General features: G+C 44.6%; 1 protein-coding gene across 1 annotated transcript; it reads right to left on the reverse strand.

Moving 5' to 3' along the window:
* Positions 1–12311: 12311 nt before the first annotated feature.
* LOC135324328 (uncharacterized) lies at positions 12312–15508 on the reverse strand. Its single transcript, XM_064500369.1, has one exon. The coding sequence runs from the start codon at positions 14885–14887 to the stop codon at positions 13757–13759; it is 1131 nt and encodes a 376-aa protein (XP_064356439.1). The 5' UTR covers positions 14888–15508; the 3' UTR covers positions 12312–13756.
* Positions 15509–21356: the final 5848 nt, after the last annotated feature.

The raw sequence follows: 21356 nt of genomic DNA on the forward strand, positions 1-21356 counted from the left end.
AGTGGCCACATATAACAGACCTGTTCTTGGGAGGAAAAACTGACCTGTTCTGTCTTGTGCATCAAACTCCTGTGACTTGAGGAAAGAGCACTGAGCTAAAGAGTAGGATGGGACATTTCTATTGGATATTTTTGAATTGTTAAATGGCATTAGGATGCTATTGAACTAAGTCTCATTCCATCTCTTAGTGGTGGCAATAGTCATTCACCATTATATGGGGAAAATAAGTGAGAAACTGGACAAGGCCCCCATTAGCAGAGCTGTGCATAGAGCCCAAGTCTCACATACAATAGCTTCGAATCTCATTCCAATGGTGATTAGGCAGCTCTTTAATAAGAATCCAAATCCTTCACTATGCCTGTTTTAGAGAAAGTGAATTCCTCCCTTTGATCAGCCTAAGTGGGCCTGTTGCAGTTGCTGAGACACATGTGAAAGTATGGATACTGAAAATTGTTGTACCTACATGAGTCTCTTGCATAGAAGGCAGAGAAATCATGTTGCTCAATTAGCAGTAAACAGAACTGGAATGAAGGTGAATTATACTCTGATTAAATTTCTATTGCCCACTATGAAGTCAGCAGAATCTCCTGTGCTTCAAATATCTCTAGAGTTTTCTGGGTTATTCAAGGAACTGAGTACATTTTGGGGATTCAATTCAAAAGGCAAAACATGAACTTTCAAACTAATATCTGTCTTGAAGAAAAAAAAAAAAAACCCAAACCCTAAAATCCTGAGCAAAGAAAGAACTGATATAATTTCCCATGAAATAGGAAGAAAACAATGTGTTGCTAGGTTGAGTCAGATAACAACATTGTTCCAAACTGGCAAGCAGCTCCATTTTGTTTAAAGTGAAGAGCCCAGAGAATAGAACTACATTTATCAGTTCATGACTGCATGTTCCCTGCAATAGTACAGTACATGGCTGATTACTGTTCAGAATGAGTAATTGGGGTACTTTATGATAGATTACCTTTTCAGAGCAAAAACTTAAAGATTCTGATAGTATCTTTACTTAAATGGCATATATACTAGTAAACCCTCCAACAGCTTCACACTTAACTTTACGAAGAAAGATAATTTATTATTTAAAATTATTGCAGAACAAGGTACTTGAATGCCTACTGTTTATTCATACATATATATCTTGATATATTTTTCTTCTTTGTCCTAAACAAAAGTTTTGTTGCTACTCTGGACTGGGTTGTTTAAATCAGTTTTTCCTCATCTTACATGAATTTGCATTGGCATGTTGTTTATCTATCTATATGCACACAAACTTAATAAATTGATTTTATTTAGAAACCCTATCTATTGTACTGTAACCAGAATCAACTGCTTTGATATCATTTAGATGTGTTTTTCTTCAGGCTGGAAACCTGAAGTAAAAATATTCCTTGGGCTTAGTTCTAGAATGGAGACTTGGTAAGAAGCAGTTGTGGTTACAGACCACCTGGCCCATTCAGAATTGCTGGTCAATAGGCAAATGTGCTAATAGCTTGCATATTAGTGGCTATTGGTACATAAGCATCTAGAGTGAAATTTTCTGTGAAATGAGCTAAAGTTGCTCTGTAGTAGCTGCACCCAATGCTATACTGATATATTGGGCCTTTTAAAGCACTCCTTTCCCCTGAGCCTTTCAGCATTTTTGAGGTTTCCCCTATAGGCTATGTTGTCTCTAATAATAGCCTTGAACAGCCTCTCAGCTGAACAATTCAGGGATGCAGGAGGAAAGGGGGGGTCACAAACTTTGAACAGCCCCACACAAATAACTACTCAACGGAGAGGCCTTTTGTTGAAAAGTAGTTTCCTGTATGCAACTGGTTCCCTTTCTCCCTGCTCCTCTTCCACTGCCTTTTCAAAGAAATGACTTGTGAACATTCTGCAAATAAATAACACTATGAAAATTCTCCAAACCAGCAGACCTACAAGGTCTGGCATTCTATTGCTGTTTAACAAAGGAACTCTGCTTCTTTAGCTGGACTTAGAGATAAGGGGGAGCTGAAAACTTAATACAAAGGGTGAAGAAGAATGTTCTTTGCTCAGTGACACACCTATCATTGAATGTTTGCAATTCAAATCGAGCAAGATTTCTTTTTAATAAAACAGAGGGTTTTCATTGTGACTGAACCCACGTGGTTTTAATGTTGTTATGGAACATGAAAACTTTTTAAAAAGGATTATTTACAGGACAGTATTTTCCCTTTTCTCTGTATTTCTACATGTTAGATTTGAAGTTGTCCACTCCCTGCAATTTACAACAGTTAAAGAAAAGTTAATGACTCTGGGAAGGGGGGGGGGGGGGGTGGAGGAACTACTGAAAGGGAAACAAAAGGGGAAAAGGTCTACATTCTCAGCAGGAGCTTAGCTAATTTATCTGACTCCTTCCCAGACATTTCTGGCACATTACAGTACCTCAACAAAACAATTAGCCTTTCCACACTGAGGGGAAAAAATAGTTTGCCAAATATCAGAATGTGTGACATAGTGCTTAACTCCAAAGTCCTAATTAAGTTAGAGCAGAACTGAAGCACAGCAGATACAGAGTTTGCTGTTTTCATCCTGCTTTTAAACATGACACCTCTGAACTAAAAATAAAGTGGTGGAGGAGGTGGGAAAGTTGCAGGAGAGGTAGGATTTTGAAAGGCTCAGCTATGGTATGATATACTTAATGAACCCTATTATACTGTTCAGTTAACAAACCCTCCTGTACTGAATCCTGATACAGCAAAGCAGCCATATCACCTGGTGTTCTGCTGTCTTTCCCTGCTCATTCATTGCCCTGCTTATCTAATGCTTTGGATAACCATGCAGTGCTTTTCTGAAAATTGGCTGGTGCCATATTTGATTTCCACTATCTTGAGCCAACACTTTAGTCTGCAAATATAATCTGACACTTCTGGATCTATTTTTTTTTTAAATCTAATCCCTCTTTACACTATTGCCCTTAGCACCTCATATAGCAACCACTGTTCTCACAGCTACAGAAAACAGGACATGAGTCCTGAGATGCTGCTCATTTCATTGACCTCTAGAGGAGTAATCAATCAGAGTGGGTGGAGTTTCTAGGAGCTTATGACCTGATTAAAAAGATAGCGTAAGGTATTTCTGTTGACTTCAGTGGCCTCTAGAACAAACCTTTTTGCATAGCCTTTGCAAATTTTTCAACTCCAGCTTACATTTTATGTGCTAAGATAAGAAAAAAAAATCTTGAAGAAATGATTAGAACCATTAGCAATTAATTAAGTTTTGCATTCATATACCATTATCGTCATTATGCATTAATACTATAAATACTTACAAATCACAAAATCATGCAATAGTATAACCATAGGAGAAATCTCTTCCTGATCCCAGCTGATGATCAGCTTTTTTCCTGAGGCATGAGGTCTGCTCATCCCTGATACAGATGTAAACTGAACTAGAGTGTGCTCCATTTTTCCTATACTGTTCAGGGATCTCTCAGCTTATGGTACTTGTGAGAGAGATGCTTCATTCTTCGACTGGTTCTGACTGGCTGTATATAACTACACAGTCCCATGCCCAGATTCTCTGCCTTAAAGGCAGCCCTTAAAGACACCACCTCTGTTACCCCATCTTCCCTGCTTGCCAAAACTTAACTCCCCAAACTCTTAAAACAACAACATAACACACACTTACAAATATTTATAATGACTTACTTTCATAGGAACACTCAATTAGCCCTTGAAGTATCCTGCACAACTGCTGGGTCCTGTGTGGATTTCCTTCTGAAATTAATGATACAGCTGTCAGGAGCAAACTCCACTTTTTCTAGTCATTTCATGTCCTGAGGCTCACTCATTTCAACCTGTCCTGTTTGTTAACTGTCTGTGACCTATTTGGACAAAAGGGTAGAAATGAAAGCCCCTTAATACCCTTCTTGTAGGCCTTTAGATATGGTAAAGAGGAAGAGATGACACTACATGTCTGTCTAAGCTTTAACCTCCCTTGACTGACTGCAGATCAATACCTGGTTGTGCAGTTGGTGTCATCAACAGGGATTTGGCTTTTATGACCATGCAACCCTCTTTAAGGATCAAGGACTGCTGGGGCGAGATGGGATCTACCTGACCAAGTAGGGCAAAAGCATCTTTGCCAACAGGCTGGCAAACCTGGTGAGAAGAGCTTTAAACTATGAATGACAGGGGAGGGAGATTACAACCCATAGTCAAGTGAGAAAGTGGTGGACAGGGGTCAGAAGCAAAAGGCACAGTGTGTCAAGTACAGAAGAGACTTCAGGAATGATAAAACAGGGTGAAAGGGAGCCCACCTGAAGTGTATGTACACAAATACACACAGCCTGGGAAACAAGCAGGAGGAACTAGAGTTCCACATGCAATCATAGAACTGTGACATTGTTGGAATAATTGAGACATGGCAGGACAGCTCACGTGACTGGAGTGCTGCAATGGACAGATACAAGCTCTTCAGGCAGGGAAAATGAGGGGGGGGGTTGACCTCTATGTGAAGGAGCAGCTTAGATGCATGGAGCTCTTCTGTGGGATGGACGACAGTCTGGCTGAGAGCTTGTGGGTCAGCATCAGAGGAGAGAACAGTAAGGGTGAAATCATGGTGGGAGTTTGTTACAGACCACTTGATCAGGGTGAGGAAGTGGATGGAGTCTTCTTTAAAAAAACACAAGGAAATCTCTGTATCACAGATTGATTCTCTGAAATGTTGTGGCAATCGGGGGAGGTCCCTGATAACTGGCAAAAAGCAAATATTGCACCCATCTTCAAAAAAGGCCAAAAGGTCAATCTGGGGAACTGCAGCCCAGTCAGCCTCACTTTGGTCCCTGGGAAAATCATGGAGCGAGTCCTCTTGGAACACATTTCTGGGCATATGAAGGACAAGAAGGTGATTGGGAACAGCCAGCATGGATTTACCAAGGGTAAATCATGCCTGACACACCTGATTGCCTTCTATGATAAAATGACTGGATTTGAGGATGAGAGGAGAATAGTAGATATCATTTTGTTGGAGATCGTTGGGGGATTCCTGGGAACCCTCTGAGGAACTAGAGAGTGCCTGCTGCTGAACAGGTAAGGAGAGCCAGGTAAGGATAGCCACAAGAAGCCTTAACTTTTTCTGAGAAGCTCTAGCAAGCTCTACTAGCTGCTAATGAGCTCTGTTGCCCCTGATCAGGAGGAGTTGGGGCCTTTGTTCCAGCTTAACATCTGATTAGGGAGGATCAAGCACCCTTTTAGCCAATGCTAGGGAGAGGACTATATAAAGAGCCAGGCCTAGACTGTAGCTCCCAGAGCATAGCTAACAAGCAGTGGCTTGTGCAGAAGGGTACAAAGAAGGGCCCAGCAACACTAACCAGAGCAGCATACGTGTCCTCAACTACGGTGGTGGTGTGCCACAGGGCACAGTCCTCAACAGTTACTGGAGTAACTGTCCCTGCAACATCAGAGGCTTTGATGCAGACAGAGCTTCAGAAGGAGGACACAGGTCTACAAGTCTTGGGTTGCAGGGGGTGCCTGGGGCCTCTTGCTGGGGCTGATGGTCTCTCTGCCTGCAGGAGATGTGCAGTGGTTGAGGAGCTGAGCTACCAAGTCAAGGAGCTGCAGAAGGATATCAGCAGACTTTGGAGCATCAGAGAGAAGGAGACTGATCAGATCGTCTCTGAGACTCTGCAGCTTCAGGAGCCTGACCCTTCAACCATAGCAGAGGGGCAGGCAGAGTTGGTGCCTATCAGGTCAGAAAGTAGAAATTCCCATGATGGTGAAGTCTGGAGGCAGGTGACTTCTGGCACCAGGAGGAGGGCTCCTGCTCCACCAGAAGACTTGAAACTTTGGAAGAGGTTCACTCCCCTTGTAGCTGACAAGGAGCTGGGAACACTGTCAAATGGGGCATCTGTGCCAGCTGAGCCTCAGCCACCCAGGAGCACCCAGGGGAAGCAGTGAATATTAGTAGTGGGAGAATCCCTGCTGTGGGGGGCGGAGGCCCCCATCTGCTGACCTGATCTGCCATTTAGAGAGGCTTTCTGGGAACTTGCATTTGGGATGTTGTGGAGAGGCTGCCAAGGCTTGTCCAGCCCTCAAACTATTATACCCGCTGCTCTTCCATGTGGGCACCAACAGTATTGCTGGGGGGACATGGAAAGTATCAAATGTGACTACATGGCTCTGGAGGTAATGGTCAAGGGTATGGGGGCCCAGGTAGTGTTCTCCTTGATCCTGCTGGTGAGGTGGAAGGGCTTGAGGAGAACTGGATGGATCCTGAGGGTCAACAATTGGTTGCACAGCTGGTGTTGACAAAGGGTTTTGGTTTCTATGACCATGGGATCTTCTTTGAGGACCAACAACTGCTTGGAAGAGATGGGATCCACCTGACAAAGGGGGGCAAAAGTATCTTTGCCAAAAGGCTGGCCAACCTGGTAAGGAGGGCTTTTAAACTAGGAATGATGGGGGACAGAGAGAATGATCAACGATCAAGTAAGGAAGTGGTGGACAGGGTTGGCAACCAAAGCATATGGGGTGATGTAAACCGAAGGGATCTCTTAATCAACAAAACAGGGCTGAAAGTGGAATTGCCCCAAGCGTATGCACATAAATAAGGAAGTGCCTACAGGACCACATTACAAAGAAAGCTCTCATACCCTTTCTGGGAAATCAGCATGGCTGGGGTGCCTCTCTGAAGTGCCTGTACCCTAATGCACGCAGCATGGGGAACAAACAGGAGGAATTAGAGATCTGTGTGCAGTTACAGGGCTATACTATCATTGGGATCACGGAGATGTGGTGGGATAGCTCACACGACTGGAATGCTGCGATGGATGGATACAGGCTCTTTAGGACAGACAGGCCAGGATGGCGAGGAGGGGGAGTTGCCCTTTATGTGAAAGAGCAACTGGAATGCATGGAGCTCTGCCTGGGGATGGGTGAAGGGCCAGCTGAGAGTTTATGGCTCAGGATTAGTGGGCAGACCAACACGGGTGACATTGTCGTGGGTGTCTGCTATAGGCCACCTGATCAGGAGGAAGAAATAGATGAGGCCTTCTTCAGACAACTGGAAGAAGCCTCACGTTCACAGGCCCTGGTCCTCATGGGGAATTGAACCACCCTGACATCTGCTGGAGGAAGAACACAGCAGGGCACAAGCAATCCGGGAGGTTCCTGGAGAGCATTGATGACAACTTCTTGACACAGGTGATCAAGGAGCTGATGCAGAGAGGCACCCTGCTGGACCTGATACTTACAAACAAGGAAGGGCTGGTTGGAGATGTGAAAGTTGGGGGCAGCCTTGGCTGCAGCAACCATGATGAATGGTGGAGTTCAGGATCCTGTGAGGAGTGAGCAGGGCAAAGAGCAGGATCACAACCCTGGACTTGAGGAGAGAAGACTTGGGACCTGCTTGGAAGAATCCCACGGGATATGGCCCTGGATGGAAGAGGGGTCCAAAAGAGCTGGCAAATATTCAAGGATCACCTCCTCCAAGCCCAAGAATGGTCCATCCCAACAAGCAGGAAATCAAGCAAAGGCAGCAAGAGGCCTGCATGGATGAACAAGGAGCTCCTGGCAAAACTCAAACATAAAAAGGAAATGTCCAAGAGGTGGAAGCAAGGACAGGCAACCCAGGAGGAATATAGAGACACTGTCTGAGCATTCAGGGATGATGTTAGGAAAGATAAAGCCCACCTGTAACTGAAACTGGCAAGGGATGTGAAGGGCAACAAGAAAGGCTTCTAAAGTACATAAGCAGCAAAAGGAAGGCTAGGGAAAATGTGGGCCTGCTGCTAAATGGGGAAGGGGCCATGGTGACAAAGGACACCAAACAGGCAGAGGTACTCAATGCCTTTTTTGCCTCAGTCTTTACTAGTAATACCGGCCTTCAGGAATCCCAGGTCCCTGAGACCTGCGAGAAAGTCTGGAGCAAGGAAGACTTGGTGGAGGAGGATCGGGTTAGGGAATATTTAAAAAAACTGGACATACAAAAGTCCATGGGATCTGATGGGATGCACCCATGAGTGCTGAGGGAGCTGGCCTATGTCATTGCAAGACCACTCTTTGAACTCTTCTTCAAAGGTCATGTGATTGGGGAGGTTCCTGAGGACTGCAAGAAAGCAAATGTCACCCCTATTTTCAAGAAGGAGGATCCAGGAAACTGCAGGCCGGTCAGCCTCACCTTGATCCCTGGGAAGCTGATGGAACAACTAATCCTGGATACCAGACTTCAGGAAGGCTTTTGATACTATCTCCCATGACATCCTCATAGGCAAGGTCAGGAAGTGCAGGCTAGATGAGTGGACAGTGAGGTGGACTGTAAACTGGATGAACTTCTGGATCAGAGGGTTGTGATCAGCAGGACGAAGTGCAGCTGGAGACCAGTCCCTAGTGGTGTCCCCCAGGATACTGAGGCCAATACTGTTTAACCTCTTCATTAATGACCACAGAGTGCACCCTCAGCAAGTTTCAAGATGATACAAAACTGGGAGGAGTGGCTGATACACCAGGTAGTTGTGCTGTCATTCAGAGGGACCTTGACAGTCTGGACAGAGAGGAACCTCATGAAGTTCAACAAGGGGAAAGCCAAGTCCTGCACCTGAGGAGGAATAACCCCATGCACCAGTACAGGCTGAGGGCTGACCTGATGGAGAGCAGCTTTGCAGAGAAGGACCTGGGAGTCCTGGTGGACAACAAGTTGACCATGAGCCAGCAGTGCGCCCTCATGGCAAAGAAGGCCAATGGTATCCTGGGCTGCATTAGGAAGAATGTTGCCAGCAGGTTGAGGGAGGTGATCTTTTTCCTCTCTACTCAGCCCTGGTGAGGCCACACCTGGAGTGCTGTGTCCAGTTCTGGGCTCCCTAGTAGAAGAGAGATGTGGACATACTGGAACGAGTCCAGTGAAAGGCCACAAAAATGATTAGGGGATTGGAGCATCTCTTATATGAGGGGAGGCTGAGAGGGCTGGGACTCTTCAGCCTGGAGAAGAGAAGGCTGAGAGGGGATATTATCAATGCGTATAAATATCTGAGAGAAGTGTGTCAAGCAGATGGGGCCAGATTCTTCTGAGGTATCCAGTGAATGGACAAGAGGCAATAGGTACAAATTGAAATACAGGAAATTCCATCTGAACATAGGAAAACACTACTTTACTGTGAGGGTGGTCAAGCACTGGAACCCATTGCCCCGAAAGGCTCTGGAGGCTCCATCCTTGGAGATGGTCAAAACCCAACTGGACACCATCCTGGGCACCCTGCTCTAGCTGACCATTTTTTGAGCAGTGGGGTTGGACCAGATGATCTCCAGAGGTCCCTTACAACCTCAGCGATTCTATGGATTTTTTTCCTTCCAACCTCAGCAATTCTGTGGAATTTTTTTTTTCCCTTGACTTTAGCAAGACTTTTGACACTGTCCCCCACAATATTCTCATATCCAAGTTAGGGCATTATGGTCTGGATGGGTGGACAACTAGATGCATAAAAATACTGGTTGGGTGATCAGGTGCAGGGGGTAGTAGTTAATGGGCAATACTCTACCTGGAGGCCCGTGACAAGTAATGTACCATGAGGGTCTATCCTGGGATCTGTCCTGTTTAACATCTTCATCTATGACCTGGAGGAAGCAATGAAGTACACTCTTGTCAAGTTTATGGATGACCCCAAATTGGCGGGGGGGACGGGGGGGGGGGGCAGTTGATATGGTTGAGGGCAAGGACACCATCCAGAGGGACCTAGACAGGCTGGAGGAATGGGCCAAGAGGAACCACATGAAATTCAACAATGCCAAATGCCAAGTCCTGCACCTGGGAAGGAAGAACCCCTTGCAACAATACAGGCTGGGGACTGACTGGCTGGGGAGCAGCTCTGCTGAGAAGGGCCTGGGGGTCTTGGTAGACAGCAAGCTGGCCATGAGCCAGCAGTGTGCCCTGGCAGTGAAGAAGGCCAACAGCATCCTGGGCTATATCGACAGGAGCATAGCCAATAGACAGAGGGAAGTGATTATCCCCCTCTACCCAGCACTTGTTTCACCACATCCAGGATACTGTGTCTAATTTTAATGCCCCCTCCAATACAAGAAAGATGTTGATCAACTGAAGCAAGTTCAGTGGAGGGTCACCCAGATGGTCAGGGGGCTGGAGCAAATGCCCTATGAGAAGCTGGGGGAACTGGGGTTGTTCAGCCTGGAGAAGAGAAGGCTTTGGGGGGGCCTAATAGCAGCCTTCCAATGCCTATGAGGAGATCATCAAGAAGATGGAGCCAGGCTCTTCACACTGGTGCATGGTGGGAACATGAGGGACAACAGGCATAAGTTGAAACCAGAGAGGTTCTGATTGGATATAAGGAAAAACTTTTTCCCCTATGAGGACAGTCAAGCAGTGGAATGGGTTGCCCAGAGAGGCTGTGCAGTCTCCATTGTTGGAGGTTTTTCAAGACCTGACTGGATCACTCCCTGAGCAACCTGGTCTGACTTCATAGCTAACCCTTCTGGACTAGATGACCTCCTGACATCCCTTCTGTCATGAGAACACCTGCAGAAGATCTGTCGAGGAGTCATTGACTGGCAGAGTACGTGGTAGCAGGCCCAGCATGTGAAACTACACACTGACCAAATTCCCATCAGAGCCAGGCATGCATATTCTGTTTTGTCAACAACATCTAGCTGCTTCCCAGACAGTAGCTATTCAAGATTAGCACAGCTGAGATAAGGAAATAGTTCTAGTAGATTTAAGGGTCCCTTAGGATACAAGGAGTTGAGTCCCACCTGGGCGTCCGACCTGTACCTCCAGCAGCCTCCCATAGGCGACCCCTCCACACGGTTCCTGGGGCTCCCCGTGCATCTTGGAGTGTAAGTCCTCTATTCAATCTATCGTGTTTAACCCCTCATAAACCTTGAGTGTCTTTCTACGCCGGTATCCAACCCTCTCTTGCCTGCCTTGCAGTCACACTTTCCAACCTGAATTTTCCTACGATCTTATAACATTTTGTGTTCTCTCTTATATTGGAGATGCGCTGACCTTTTTCATGAAGTACTTGACAGCTTCAAAATTGTATTTTCTTTTGTTTCTTTTTCTATATATACTACTACATATTCTGTGTATACTCTGTGTATGCTGCATCCCCTGTATACTGTGGCAAGCTTTTTCAACTCTGATATCAGCTTCTAGTAAGAGTGTTTCTTGTCCTCTAATTTTGCCTTTAGTACCTGTAGTTTTTCTTCTATTATTAAGAAATCTGGTTCTTTTTGTACTATTGGCTGTGTGTCAGTGTCCAGCTTAAAATTAATACATCATCTGCATTTGGAATGATATTCCAAGTCACTGCTGTTACTACAGTATCTATTTATTTTCTGAAGAATTTATCTTCTGTTTGAAAACACCTCACTCCTGGGTTTTATACAAAGCATTTTATAAATTTCTTTAACACTGTTTCATACTTAGCTCCTTTTGGCTGAGTTGAATGAAAGCTCATGCAAAAATGTCAGGTTAAAAACATGAAGTACATCGGTCCCAGCTAGTACTGAATAGCTATTGTCAGAAGACCATGTTTTGACAGTCATCTCTTTAGCTCGGTGTGGCGGTCTGATTCACGGACTCCGATGTGCTGGATCAGAATCAACTTTATTCAAGCAAGCAAGCCCTTTATATAAGCTCTAGCCCGGATCGGTACTTTCTCGAAGGTCAAGTTCCCATCATCACTCCTTCTCATCCCGTGCAGCTACTACCTTATCTACATACTGCTATTTATTCCTCCCAAGGCTTTTGGCTCCTTAACTCTATCTTGTCCAATCCCTCGCTGTCTGCCCCTACATCTCCCCCTTTTTTATTTTCTAAACTAAATATTGCCAGTGCAGTGTGTATTTGTACAACAAGTACTTGATGCAAAGCCCTTCGAGTCATTCTCTGCATAAGGCTTATTAAGCAGGGGAGATAGATAGCAAGGGCTAGGAATCTTAGCAAGATTACCAATCCACACGCCAGTACCTTCTTCACCTACGACCCCAAACCGAATGTCCAGTCCTATCCCTCAAAACGGTTCCACTCTGATTCTATCTACAACTTATTAGTAAGGTTCCATAGTCGCGGTAAGCTTTTATGAATCGATATTGACCCTGCACGAGGCAGGCAGATATTGCCAGAAAATGTCCCGACATGGGCTCATCTTAACTGACTCTCAGTCCTCGTTTGGTGTTTCGAGGGATGCGTCAACAGGTCGAATCAGCCGTGCAGGCATCCAACGAGGCCCGTTACCTGTGGAGACACAAGCACAACCTTTCCCCCACATTATTAAGTCTACTGGTTCACTCCATTGACCCGTTCCCAGGTTCTTGTAGTGAACCCGAGGCTGTTCTTGCCACGTAGGGCATGAGAAATGCTTATTAACTGCACTCTGGTCCGTATAACAGTTTAAGAGGTTGAGAACATATAAGGCTTTCCACAGCTGCTCTTGTGGGGAGGCACCGGGGCTATTCCCCCTTTTTTGTTTTTCAAGCATGTTTTTTAGAGTACGATGGGTACGTTCCACTATTGCCTGGCCAGTTGGGGAATGGGGAATTCCTGTCACATGAGTGACCCCCCAGGTTTGAAGAAATGCCCGCGTTCGTTGTGCAGTGTATGCGGGACCACGGTCAGTTTTAATTTGAGTGGGAACCCCCACTGTGGCGAAACAGGCAAGCCAGTGACGACATACATCACGGCTTTTTTCCCCAACATGGGCAGTAGTGACAACGTAATGGGAAAAGGTATCTACAGAGACATGGACATATTTCAATTTTCCGAATGAGGGATAATGGGTAACGTCTGTCTGCCAGACATTGCAAGGCTGCAGGCCTCGAGGATTGGTCCCTGAGTAGGGTGGTAACGGGGATACATTTTGGCAATCGGGGCAACTTCAAATAATGTCTTGGGCCTGGTCTCTTGTGATAAGTTTTTTGTAGTGCTTTTGCATTTTGGTGAAAAAAAAGAAATCATGGGACAATTTAGCCTGCTCATCAAAAGTCCCTTGCTGGGTTCCGCTGGGTTTTCCTCCTTTGTCAGGAATGGGCAATCCTCCTGACATAGTTGGACCAACTTTTTTTTTTTTTTTTTTTTTTTAATCACACACTCTCTTTCTCTCACTCTCTGGGAACCGCACTCACACCCCCCCCGAGTCTTTAACTGCTAGGACTGCTGTCCCTTCACAGTGGGCGGCTTCCTCAGCCGACAGGCGCCCCGGCTGGTTCCCAGGCTATACGCACTCGCACACACAGTACTGCTCACACTCACACCAGTCACGGTGACTTTAGACTTCTGTCTTACAGTCTTGCAGTGCGCCTTATGCTGATCAGGCTGCGCACTCCCCTTTCCGGCCGGACCGAGCTGGGACTTAAAACCCACTCAAACCCTGGGGATGGGACTCGTGCCCATCCCCCTGGTACGCCTTACGGTGGCCAGCCCGCGCACCCCTTACAGTGCACTGTTACCAGACCAGAATTTAGAATTTAGGCGGGAATTTAAGACTCACCTTTTCGGGGCCTCTCGTTGCCAAAGATCCCAGGTGAACTCACCCGATGGCGCCAGATGATCGTTTGGAGATGAGAGGCCTCGACAGTGGTCGCCTAGGGTCCCACCTGGGTCGCCAAACTGCTATGGAAATTAGGCTTGTCGGCCACCATAGCAGGGCCTGACCCTAGGTTCCTGCAGAAAAGTTCAGAGCCAAATCAAAGCAAATTAAATAATTAAATATTAATGATACACGTGCAGTAATTACAGCTCGAGCTGGATGCCTCCGAAGAGGGACTTATTGATTTAGACATTACAGAAGAATCTGTCTTTGTTGCAGTTGTGGATACAATTTCATTTCTATGTCATGAGGCGTATCATTTTCCGTTGGTAGCTCAAACACACACCTAAGTTTCGAATGCATGAGTTCTTCTGGTTTTGCCTCTTTCCATACTGCTTCCATATCTGAAGTATCAGCTGGAGCAAACATAGACTGTTGGTTGGTGGGTATTTTGGGGTTTTTTGTTTTTTGTTTTTGTTTTTTTGCCATAAACTTGTGTTTACTTTTCTCATTAGGATCATAGTCAAAAGGCTGTAGCATCACAGAAACATTAATCGATGTTCCTGCATCGATAATTGCACTGTTAGGTCTTACACAGTATCTACGTGGTGCTGTGGTCTTAACTTTGAAGCACACATTTCTGTCTGTAGGATTGCCGAGCTTCAGGTTTATGGTGACAACATCTGTGAAAGGCTCTTTGAATTTGAGCTTGTGCTGCCGTTTGAGGCTGAGGCCCTGCTCCGCTTTTGCCATGTTCCTCCTCCTGCTGCTCCGCGGTGGCGGCACCAGGTGGAGGCGGCACCAGGTGGAGAGAGGAACGGCCGGGCGGGAGGGGAAGGAAGGCAGGGAGGAAAGGAGGGAGGGAAGAAGCCAGGCGGGTGTAGTCACGCCCCGCGAGCGGCCCTGGGGTGATGGATCCTTCCCAGAAGGCCGGGTCAGCGTGTGGGGGGGTTGTGGGCAGTCCGCACTCGCAGGAGGCCCAGTCTCTTGAGGGGGCGGTGGTTCCGAAGGGGCCGTAAGATGGACACAGCAAGGCGTGTTAAGAGGCGGATAGAGGTCCGGCTCCTGTTCCGGATCGATCGGCCCTGGGTCAAATGGATTGTCTGGGTCGTTTCCTGGGGAGTCCCGTCCACCCACCGCCGTGTCGCTTGACAGAGGTGCTGTGGGGGCTGCGGGTGCCTCCAGTCCCTGTGTTTTCTTCTTGCTATGCTCTTTCAGGGTCTCAAGCATGGTATGCCACGGGGCTAAAAGTCCTGCCGCCGTCTTATCATTTCTTGTTGCCGCGTCCCAGAGCTTAACTCCGATTGAGTCCCATGTACCAAGGCTATAAATCGTGCTAGAATTCACCTCGGGACAGTTCGAGCGTGCCCACATCAATAACATTTGGAGATCTTGCGGGGCATCTCTCTGCCATGCTGTTTCAAAGTCTTTTGCATTACGTTTAGCACGGACCTATCTTGCGGGGAGATTCCGTTTCCCACGACTCCCACGCGTTCCCGGCCGCTTACCTCCGTCCAGTGGTAGGTAACCTGTTGCGCGCAATGCCGCTTCCTTTCAGCGGCTCCCCTTCTGCTTCCTTTCAGCAGCTCTTTGTTCAGCCAGGCTCTGCCACCGGTTCAGCTAACCGCTGCCTCTACAGCCCTGGACGAAATCAGTCTCAGGTCCCTGTTCGGGCGCCATTTGTGGCGGTCTGATTCACGGACTCCGATGTGCTGGATCAGAATCAACTTTATTCAAGCAAGCAAGCCCTTTATATAAGCTCTAGCCCGGATCGGTACTTTCTCGAAGGTCAAGTTCCCATCATCACTCCTTCTCATCCTGTGCAGCTACTACCTTATCTACATACTGCTATTTATTCCTCCCAAGGCTTTCGGCTCCTTAACTCTATCTTGTCCAATCCCTCGCTGTCCGCCCCTACAGCTGGGACCCTTTTGCTTGCAGATACAGACTGAAGTGCTAATTAAACATTCCCCAGTTGTCTTCTGTGTTCTAATAGGCTGTTTTCTTAGTTCCCTTTTACATGTGGTCCCATGTGGTGTTCAGTGATCGCTCATTGTTTAAGATGCTTTTGTGATAATCTTCAACTGGCTATGAAAAACAAGAGCTTTGCAGTGTCTTGCCCACACTTGCTCCGAGAAGCTTAACTGTTAGGTGTACAGTCCCTAACAGCACACTGTGGAAGAGAAAATACTGGTCTCCAGGTCAATAAAAACTCCTTACAAGAGGGGTTATTCTGTAAGATCAGAATCATCACCTATCAATATATGTGATGGAAATCAAGTCAGTTAGATCTTTCAGGTGAATATGCCTAGATCTTCTCCTAATGTGAGAACAAAAGGATTTTAAAATAAAAAAAGCCAAACTTTATTAGAATAAGCAGTAGGATACTTAACTTTTCAAAGAGAAACAACAAATGACTAGGAAAGACAGAATAGAAATTAAATACATATATATTTACACAGCTTTCCCTCTGCCTACTTTGTCTTTGCAGGTAGGTCATTGCTTCTATGTTTGTCTTCAAATGGTTTCAGTAACATTCAGAGTTTCAGCTACTCTATAGTCTTCTCTGGTCCCCAAATTCTTTCTGTCACATCTGGCTTGTGTGGCTGCTCACTTAGTCTTTTCTAGGGCATACTTTGTTCCTCTTCAGTCTGGAGCAGTCTCCTTCCTCCCTCCAAGAGGGATCACCAGAATACTTTTCCATTAAGGAACATAACACAAACCAAGAACTAAACAAATCCAACCTACCATCCACCACAGGATCTCCACCTATAACTGGGAGAGGAGAGGGGTAAAATCCACAGATAAGATAAATTCTAGCAAACAATGTTTCATTATGGGATGAGCATCTAGAAACTCTGCATTCTGGGACCTGTGGTCTCCTTGGGCTGCTCTTTTGTATTAAAGATGAAGATTCCTGAAATGTGCTGTACTCAGTGTAAATTAGGTTTGGCCCTCATGCTGCATGCTGGATTAAAAGTGTTATCTTTCCAAGTACAAAACTGTTTTTAATTACCTTGCTACTGAAGGTGAATGAACCACAGTCAGGTCACACTGTACAACATGGCTTATAAGTTTTATGAGCTATGTTGCATAGGACAACAATGTGCAGCCACCTTACACAAAACAGCTAGCTATCCATGAGCCAGATACTGCTTCTACTCATGATACTCCCAACTACATGTGTTCTTGCAAGGCTACCATATAACTTTGATATCAACTATTAAAATTTTTAGCACTGAACTCAATAAAAAGCTCCCATTACCATGGCTTTGTCCTGAATTTCAAACACATGATGACACTTGTTACTCCTGGCATACATGCACTGTGCCCTTCCGTTTCCTTCATTTAAAACTGCCCATAGGAGCAGTAGACAAAACTACCTTAAATACTGAGGAGCCATAAAAGAAACAGCCTCCTATCCATTCAACCTGGGTTTATTCTGAATATAGACAGAGGTTATCCATGTTTCATTCTCAGCCCTGACTCAGACAGGAGTATACACTGCTTTGGATGAGTCGTCTACTCTCTTTAAGTCCTCTTCTCTACAGTAGAGCTCAAAATATTTACTTTATCTACTTCTTTGTATATCTTCTTACATTTTCACAGAATCACAGAATTGTTGGGGTTGGAAGGGTCATCTAGAGCAGGTTGCCCAGGACTGTATCCTGTTGGGTTTTGAATATCTCCAAGGATGGAGACTCCACCACCTCTCTGGGCAACCTGTTCCAGTGCTTGACCACCCTCACAGTAAAGAAGTTTTTCCTTAGATTCAGATGGAACTTCCTGTGTTTCAGTTTATGCCCATTTTCATTTCTTCAGTATAGTCCTTAGATATTTGTTCAGCACCTACAGCATGGGAGTCATGCTCTTCTTTGTGGCCTCTGGCATAATTGATAGTTGTGCTGTACATAAAAGTGTATAACTCCTCTGGGGAATATTTAACAACTACAGGTGAGAAGAGTTGCTAGTGGTCATTATCTTCCTTTCCAAATTTCTAATATAAAAGTGGATTTCAAATTGTCTCTCAGTTCTTCACGTAAGTATCTCTGATAATAAAATTCCTGCTCAACAGCAAATGTCCAACCAATTAGAGGTGGGGAAAAAAATCCCCTTCTAGTTTTTGCTTTCTTTCCCTTTTTGCTTTCATAGAATAGATGAGTGTTATTTACTGGGGTTATGATAGCTTCTAGAGAATCCATCTGGGATCAGCCCAGTGGTGCTTGGCACTGCATATACAAGTAATAAGTAGTAGTGGCTGTGCTGAAATAGTGTAGCAGGTAAGCTCCAAGGTGTGCCCTGGGGGTCTGGTCTCACAGCAGTCCAGATCCCTTCTGATTTGGCCACTTTAGTTCCTTTCTCACAGAGTTGGGACATGGCTGGGGATGTGGCCAGAGTTGGGAGGTGGGTAACATCCCATCAGTATCAATCCCAGAGTTTAGATGCAAAGCATAGAGCAGATAAACCAGAGATGAAAAGGGAATATCTGGGTAAGAAGGGAGAAGGGTGGGAAACAGAGGCAGGGAGAAGTGCATTGAATTAATTTGCCTTTGGGAGCATTGCTCACTGCTTAAAAAAGGGTAAGGCAATTAAAGGAAGGAATATTGCAGGAATCATCTAGACAGTGAAACCCAAGGGAGTGTAAGCACTTGGGAAGGGGGAAAGACAGTCTGAAACAGTCTTCCCAATCAGTAAATGCAGAGTGCAGCAGGATGATGACCTTTTACTGTAACCAGTCAGCTGCAAGTTGTAACTTCACGCCATTAATTACAACCTGGCATACCTCTGGAGTGTTTCTGGTCTATTCCTTCTGTTGGCATTAACTGCTCCACTCCAGTCCCCACATCCTGAAACAGGATGAAGTTTCAAACTGCACTTTGAGATGAAATTAAAAAAAAAAGGGGGGTGGTGGTGGAAGAAATAGATTGTACTTTTTGTGGGTTTTAGGTAACTCCCTTTGGAACATTGGCGTTCCCTATGGAACTCCCATTGTGAGCCATCTCCAACAGTGGATACTTTATCATTGGATGCAATCTCTATGGCTTTAGCTCTAATGTTATAGTTTTGCAGAAAGAATTAAATAATTATTTGGTGCGCAAAATGCTGGACAATCCCCATTTGAGTAATTTGTACCTAAGACCAATAATGAACCAAATGATTTGGACACAATCAGAAGCAACCTGTAGTTCCAACCCCATCTTGAATCAAAACCAGAGATCTCTTTGAGGTTTGGGTTAGAGACATATCCAACCCTCCCCCCCAAAAAAAACTATAAATAACCTCACACTGTAGAGAGGTTTGATGTAGGTTTGGATCTGACAGTGGGGGGTGGTGGTGGTGGACTCATCCCAAGTTTGGAGTCTTGTCATGTCAAACATGTCATGTTAATAACACCTCTATGAAACTAAGGAGGGGAAGAAAACACGTGATTGATTGTCTTAACAGAAGAACTGAGGAATAAATGTAGGGACATAGCAATGGAAAAGCATAGACATCTGTGCTAAACATTTGGTCTTCCAATTAAACTTTAATATGCTCTAGTTGCTTTGCAGGATGTATGCCAATCTGTTCTACATTCTGTTGAGAGGCAGAAAAATTTTGATTTTAATGAATGTAACTACTACATATCTGTCAACATCCTTTTACAAAAAATAGCAGAATGGAAATTTGTATAAATGCAGACATAAACCATTGGGAACATATGCCTCATCATTTTAATAGTCAGCTACAACAAAACCCCAGGACAGGGAGATCATTGTCCTGTCATGCTTTCACCGTGGTACTTAATCTCTTTAATGTGGAGGCACGTTAGAGTGGGGATTGGTATGACAGCTGCCTGTTAGTGCTAGATTCTGGTACTGAGCCTGAGTTAGAACATCAAGTTCTTGTTCTTACTTCTTAGAAATGGATAAAAAAGGTCAGTCATTTTTACTGTGAGTTCAACTTGAGACACTACGGGCCCAATCCTTTCAAAGTGTTCAACACCTGCTTCACTTGTTTCTTCTGTTGGTCTTACAGACATTCGTCCTTGTGAAAATCTTTCCTAAACTATTCCAAGTTGGACACCCTCAGGGCTTGCCAGTGCTTTTGAAAACTTTGGACTGATTTAACTGGTAGAAGGGGCCAAAAAGCAGTAGTCTGCTGGGAATAGCCATTGAGTTGACATGTCTGCTAATAGCACCTCAAAACAGTGCTACCTCCTGACAGTTAGAAAAGCAAGATACAAATATTCCCCTTTTTGGGTCCTCTTCCTGCTCAGCTAGTTTAATATGGAGGATTTGTAAGGGGATATTTTTAATGGCTGGATTTCAGATGTTAAGAAAACCATGCAGGAAACAAAATTTGGCATGTTGGCATCTACTACAGGCCTGCAGAAGTATGAAAGCCTGACATGACTATGACAGCACTGCCTCCTACAGTTCTTTCTTAAAGAATTAAACTAGTCTGTTGTTATGGATGTTTCTAGGGAGACAAATCTCTTTTCCACGCTCAAAACCCAAGCTTAAAGTAACATCTGACAGTGATGTAAGTGTTTGTTTTAGGAAAATTAGGGTCCCTCCTGACCACCTCAAATAATTTCCTGTGCTGAACATATAAAAAAACTCCAAAAAACAAAACCAACAAACAAAACTTGAAACTTCTCCCCGTGTTTGTAATACTGTATCCAAACCAACATGTTTACAAAAATGTTACACCTACTATTTGGATGTCGTCACCCAGTTTATACCTACTGTGTAGACATCATCAGCATATTATAGTTCATTGTGAATATCATCCGAGGAAAATGGTTTCAGTCCTTGCCATTTTATATACTAATGTTATTCTTGTTCTGCTTCAGTTTTAACTCACTTTTGCTTTTCAGGTGCCAAGCAAGATCAACACTGTACATTCAATGTGCAGCTACATATGCACCCTTTACACTTAAAAATAGATTGTAGTTATGCAGAGTTCTATACAGAAAGAAATCCTTTCATGCAAGTGCAGATTCATAAACTTGTGTAATCTCTTTCCTAATAGATTTGTACAAATTTTGACTTATTTTTATATTTTTAATGCTGAAAACCTATTGCTGTTGTTGATCTCTAGGAGGGTTGTAAACTGTGTATAATGCTTTCCTTTTTATGAATTGTTATGGAGAAATTCCCAGATGCAAAAATAGGCTTTCTGACATATCTCAAGATACTAGCAAATAACAAACTTCAAATCTTTTTCATCGTTCATGCTGCCAGTCTTGCTTGAAAGGAGCTCAGTTTTATCAGCTTGCACTTTTAAAATCAGTCTTTAAAAAAACCCAAGATACTGCTTCATTTTTCTCCCTTTCTTAAGAGTGGAAATGGGAAGGCTGAACCTAGTTGAGCTTCTTGCTGTGAACATGTTTATCACTATCTAAGAGGCTCTTTCTTCACACTTTGTTGCAGTGCTGCTGAGCACGAAAAGCAAGAGAGTTTCTGGGCAGGTTTGTGAACACACTGACATATTCTCCATGCCTTGCCAGCCAGCTGTTGAAGAGGGAGATGATTATAGGGCTCATAGAGGTGCTTCATTATACTTAAATATGAAGAGGGGACTAGGCTGCCTTAAAATTAGAAAACCTAAAAAAGAAAAGAAAGGATATTATTTAAGATCCAGTGCTTAAGCCTAAGCAATGTATGAAACTGAGATTTCACTCTAATTTTTATATGCCACACTTTATAAATTATTAATCTATTTAGATTAAAACTGTGTTTACTGGATTGTGGACAATTGCACTTTAAAATATATGTGTTTTTATAAAAGGAAGTTGTTAGCAACATATATAGCCTTCTGTAGCCAGAAGAATATCAGTTAATGCTCACTGCACTTAATTCAGTTG

The sequence above is a fragment of the Dromaius novaehollandiae genome, chromosome W, assembly GCF_036370855.1.
Source record: "Dromaius novaehollandiae isolate bDroNov1 chromosome W, bDroNov1.hap1, whole genome shotgun sequence".
Classification (NCBI taxonomy): Eukaryota; Metazoa; Chordata; class Aves; order Casuariiformes; family Dromaiidae; genus Dromaius; species Dromaius novaehollandiae.

Excerpts from the sequence above, each read along its gene's own strand:
- LOC135324328 (XM_064500369.1), bottom strand. The coding sequence starts at position 14,887 with ATGTTATTGATGTGGGCACGCTCGAACTGTCCCGAGGTGAATTCTAGC.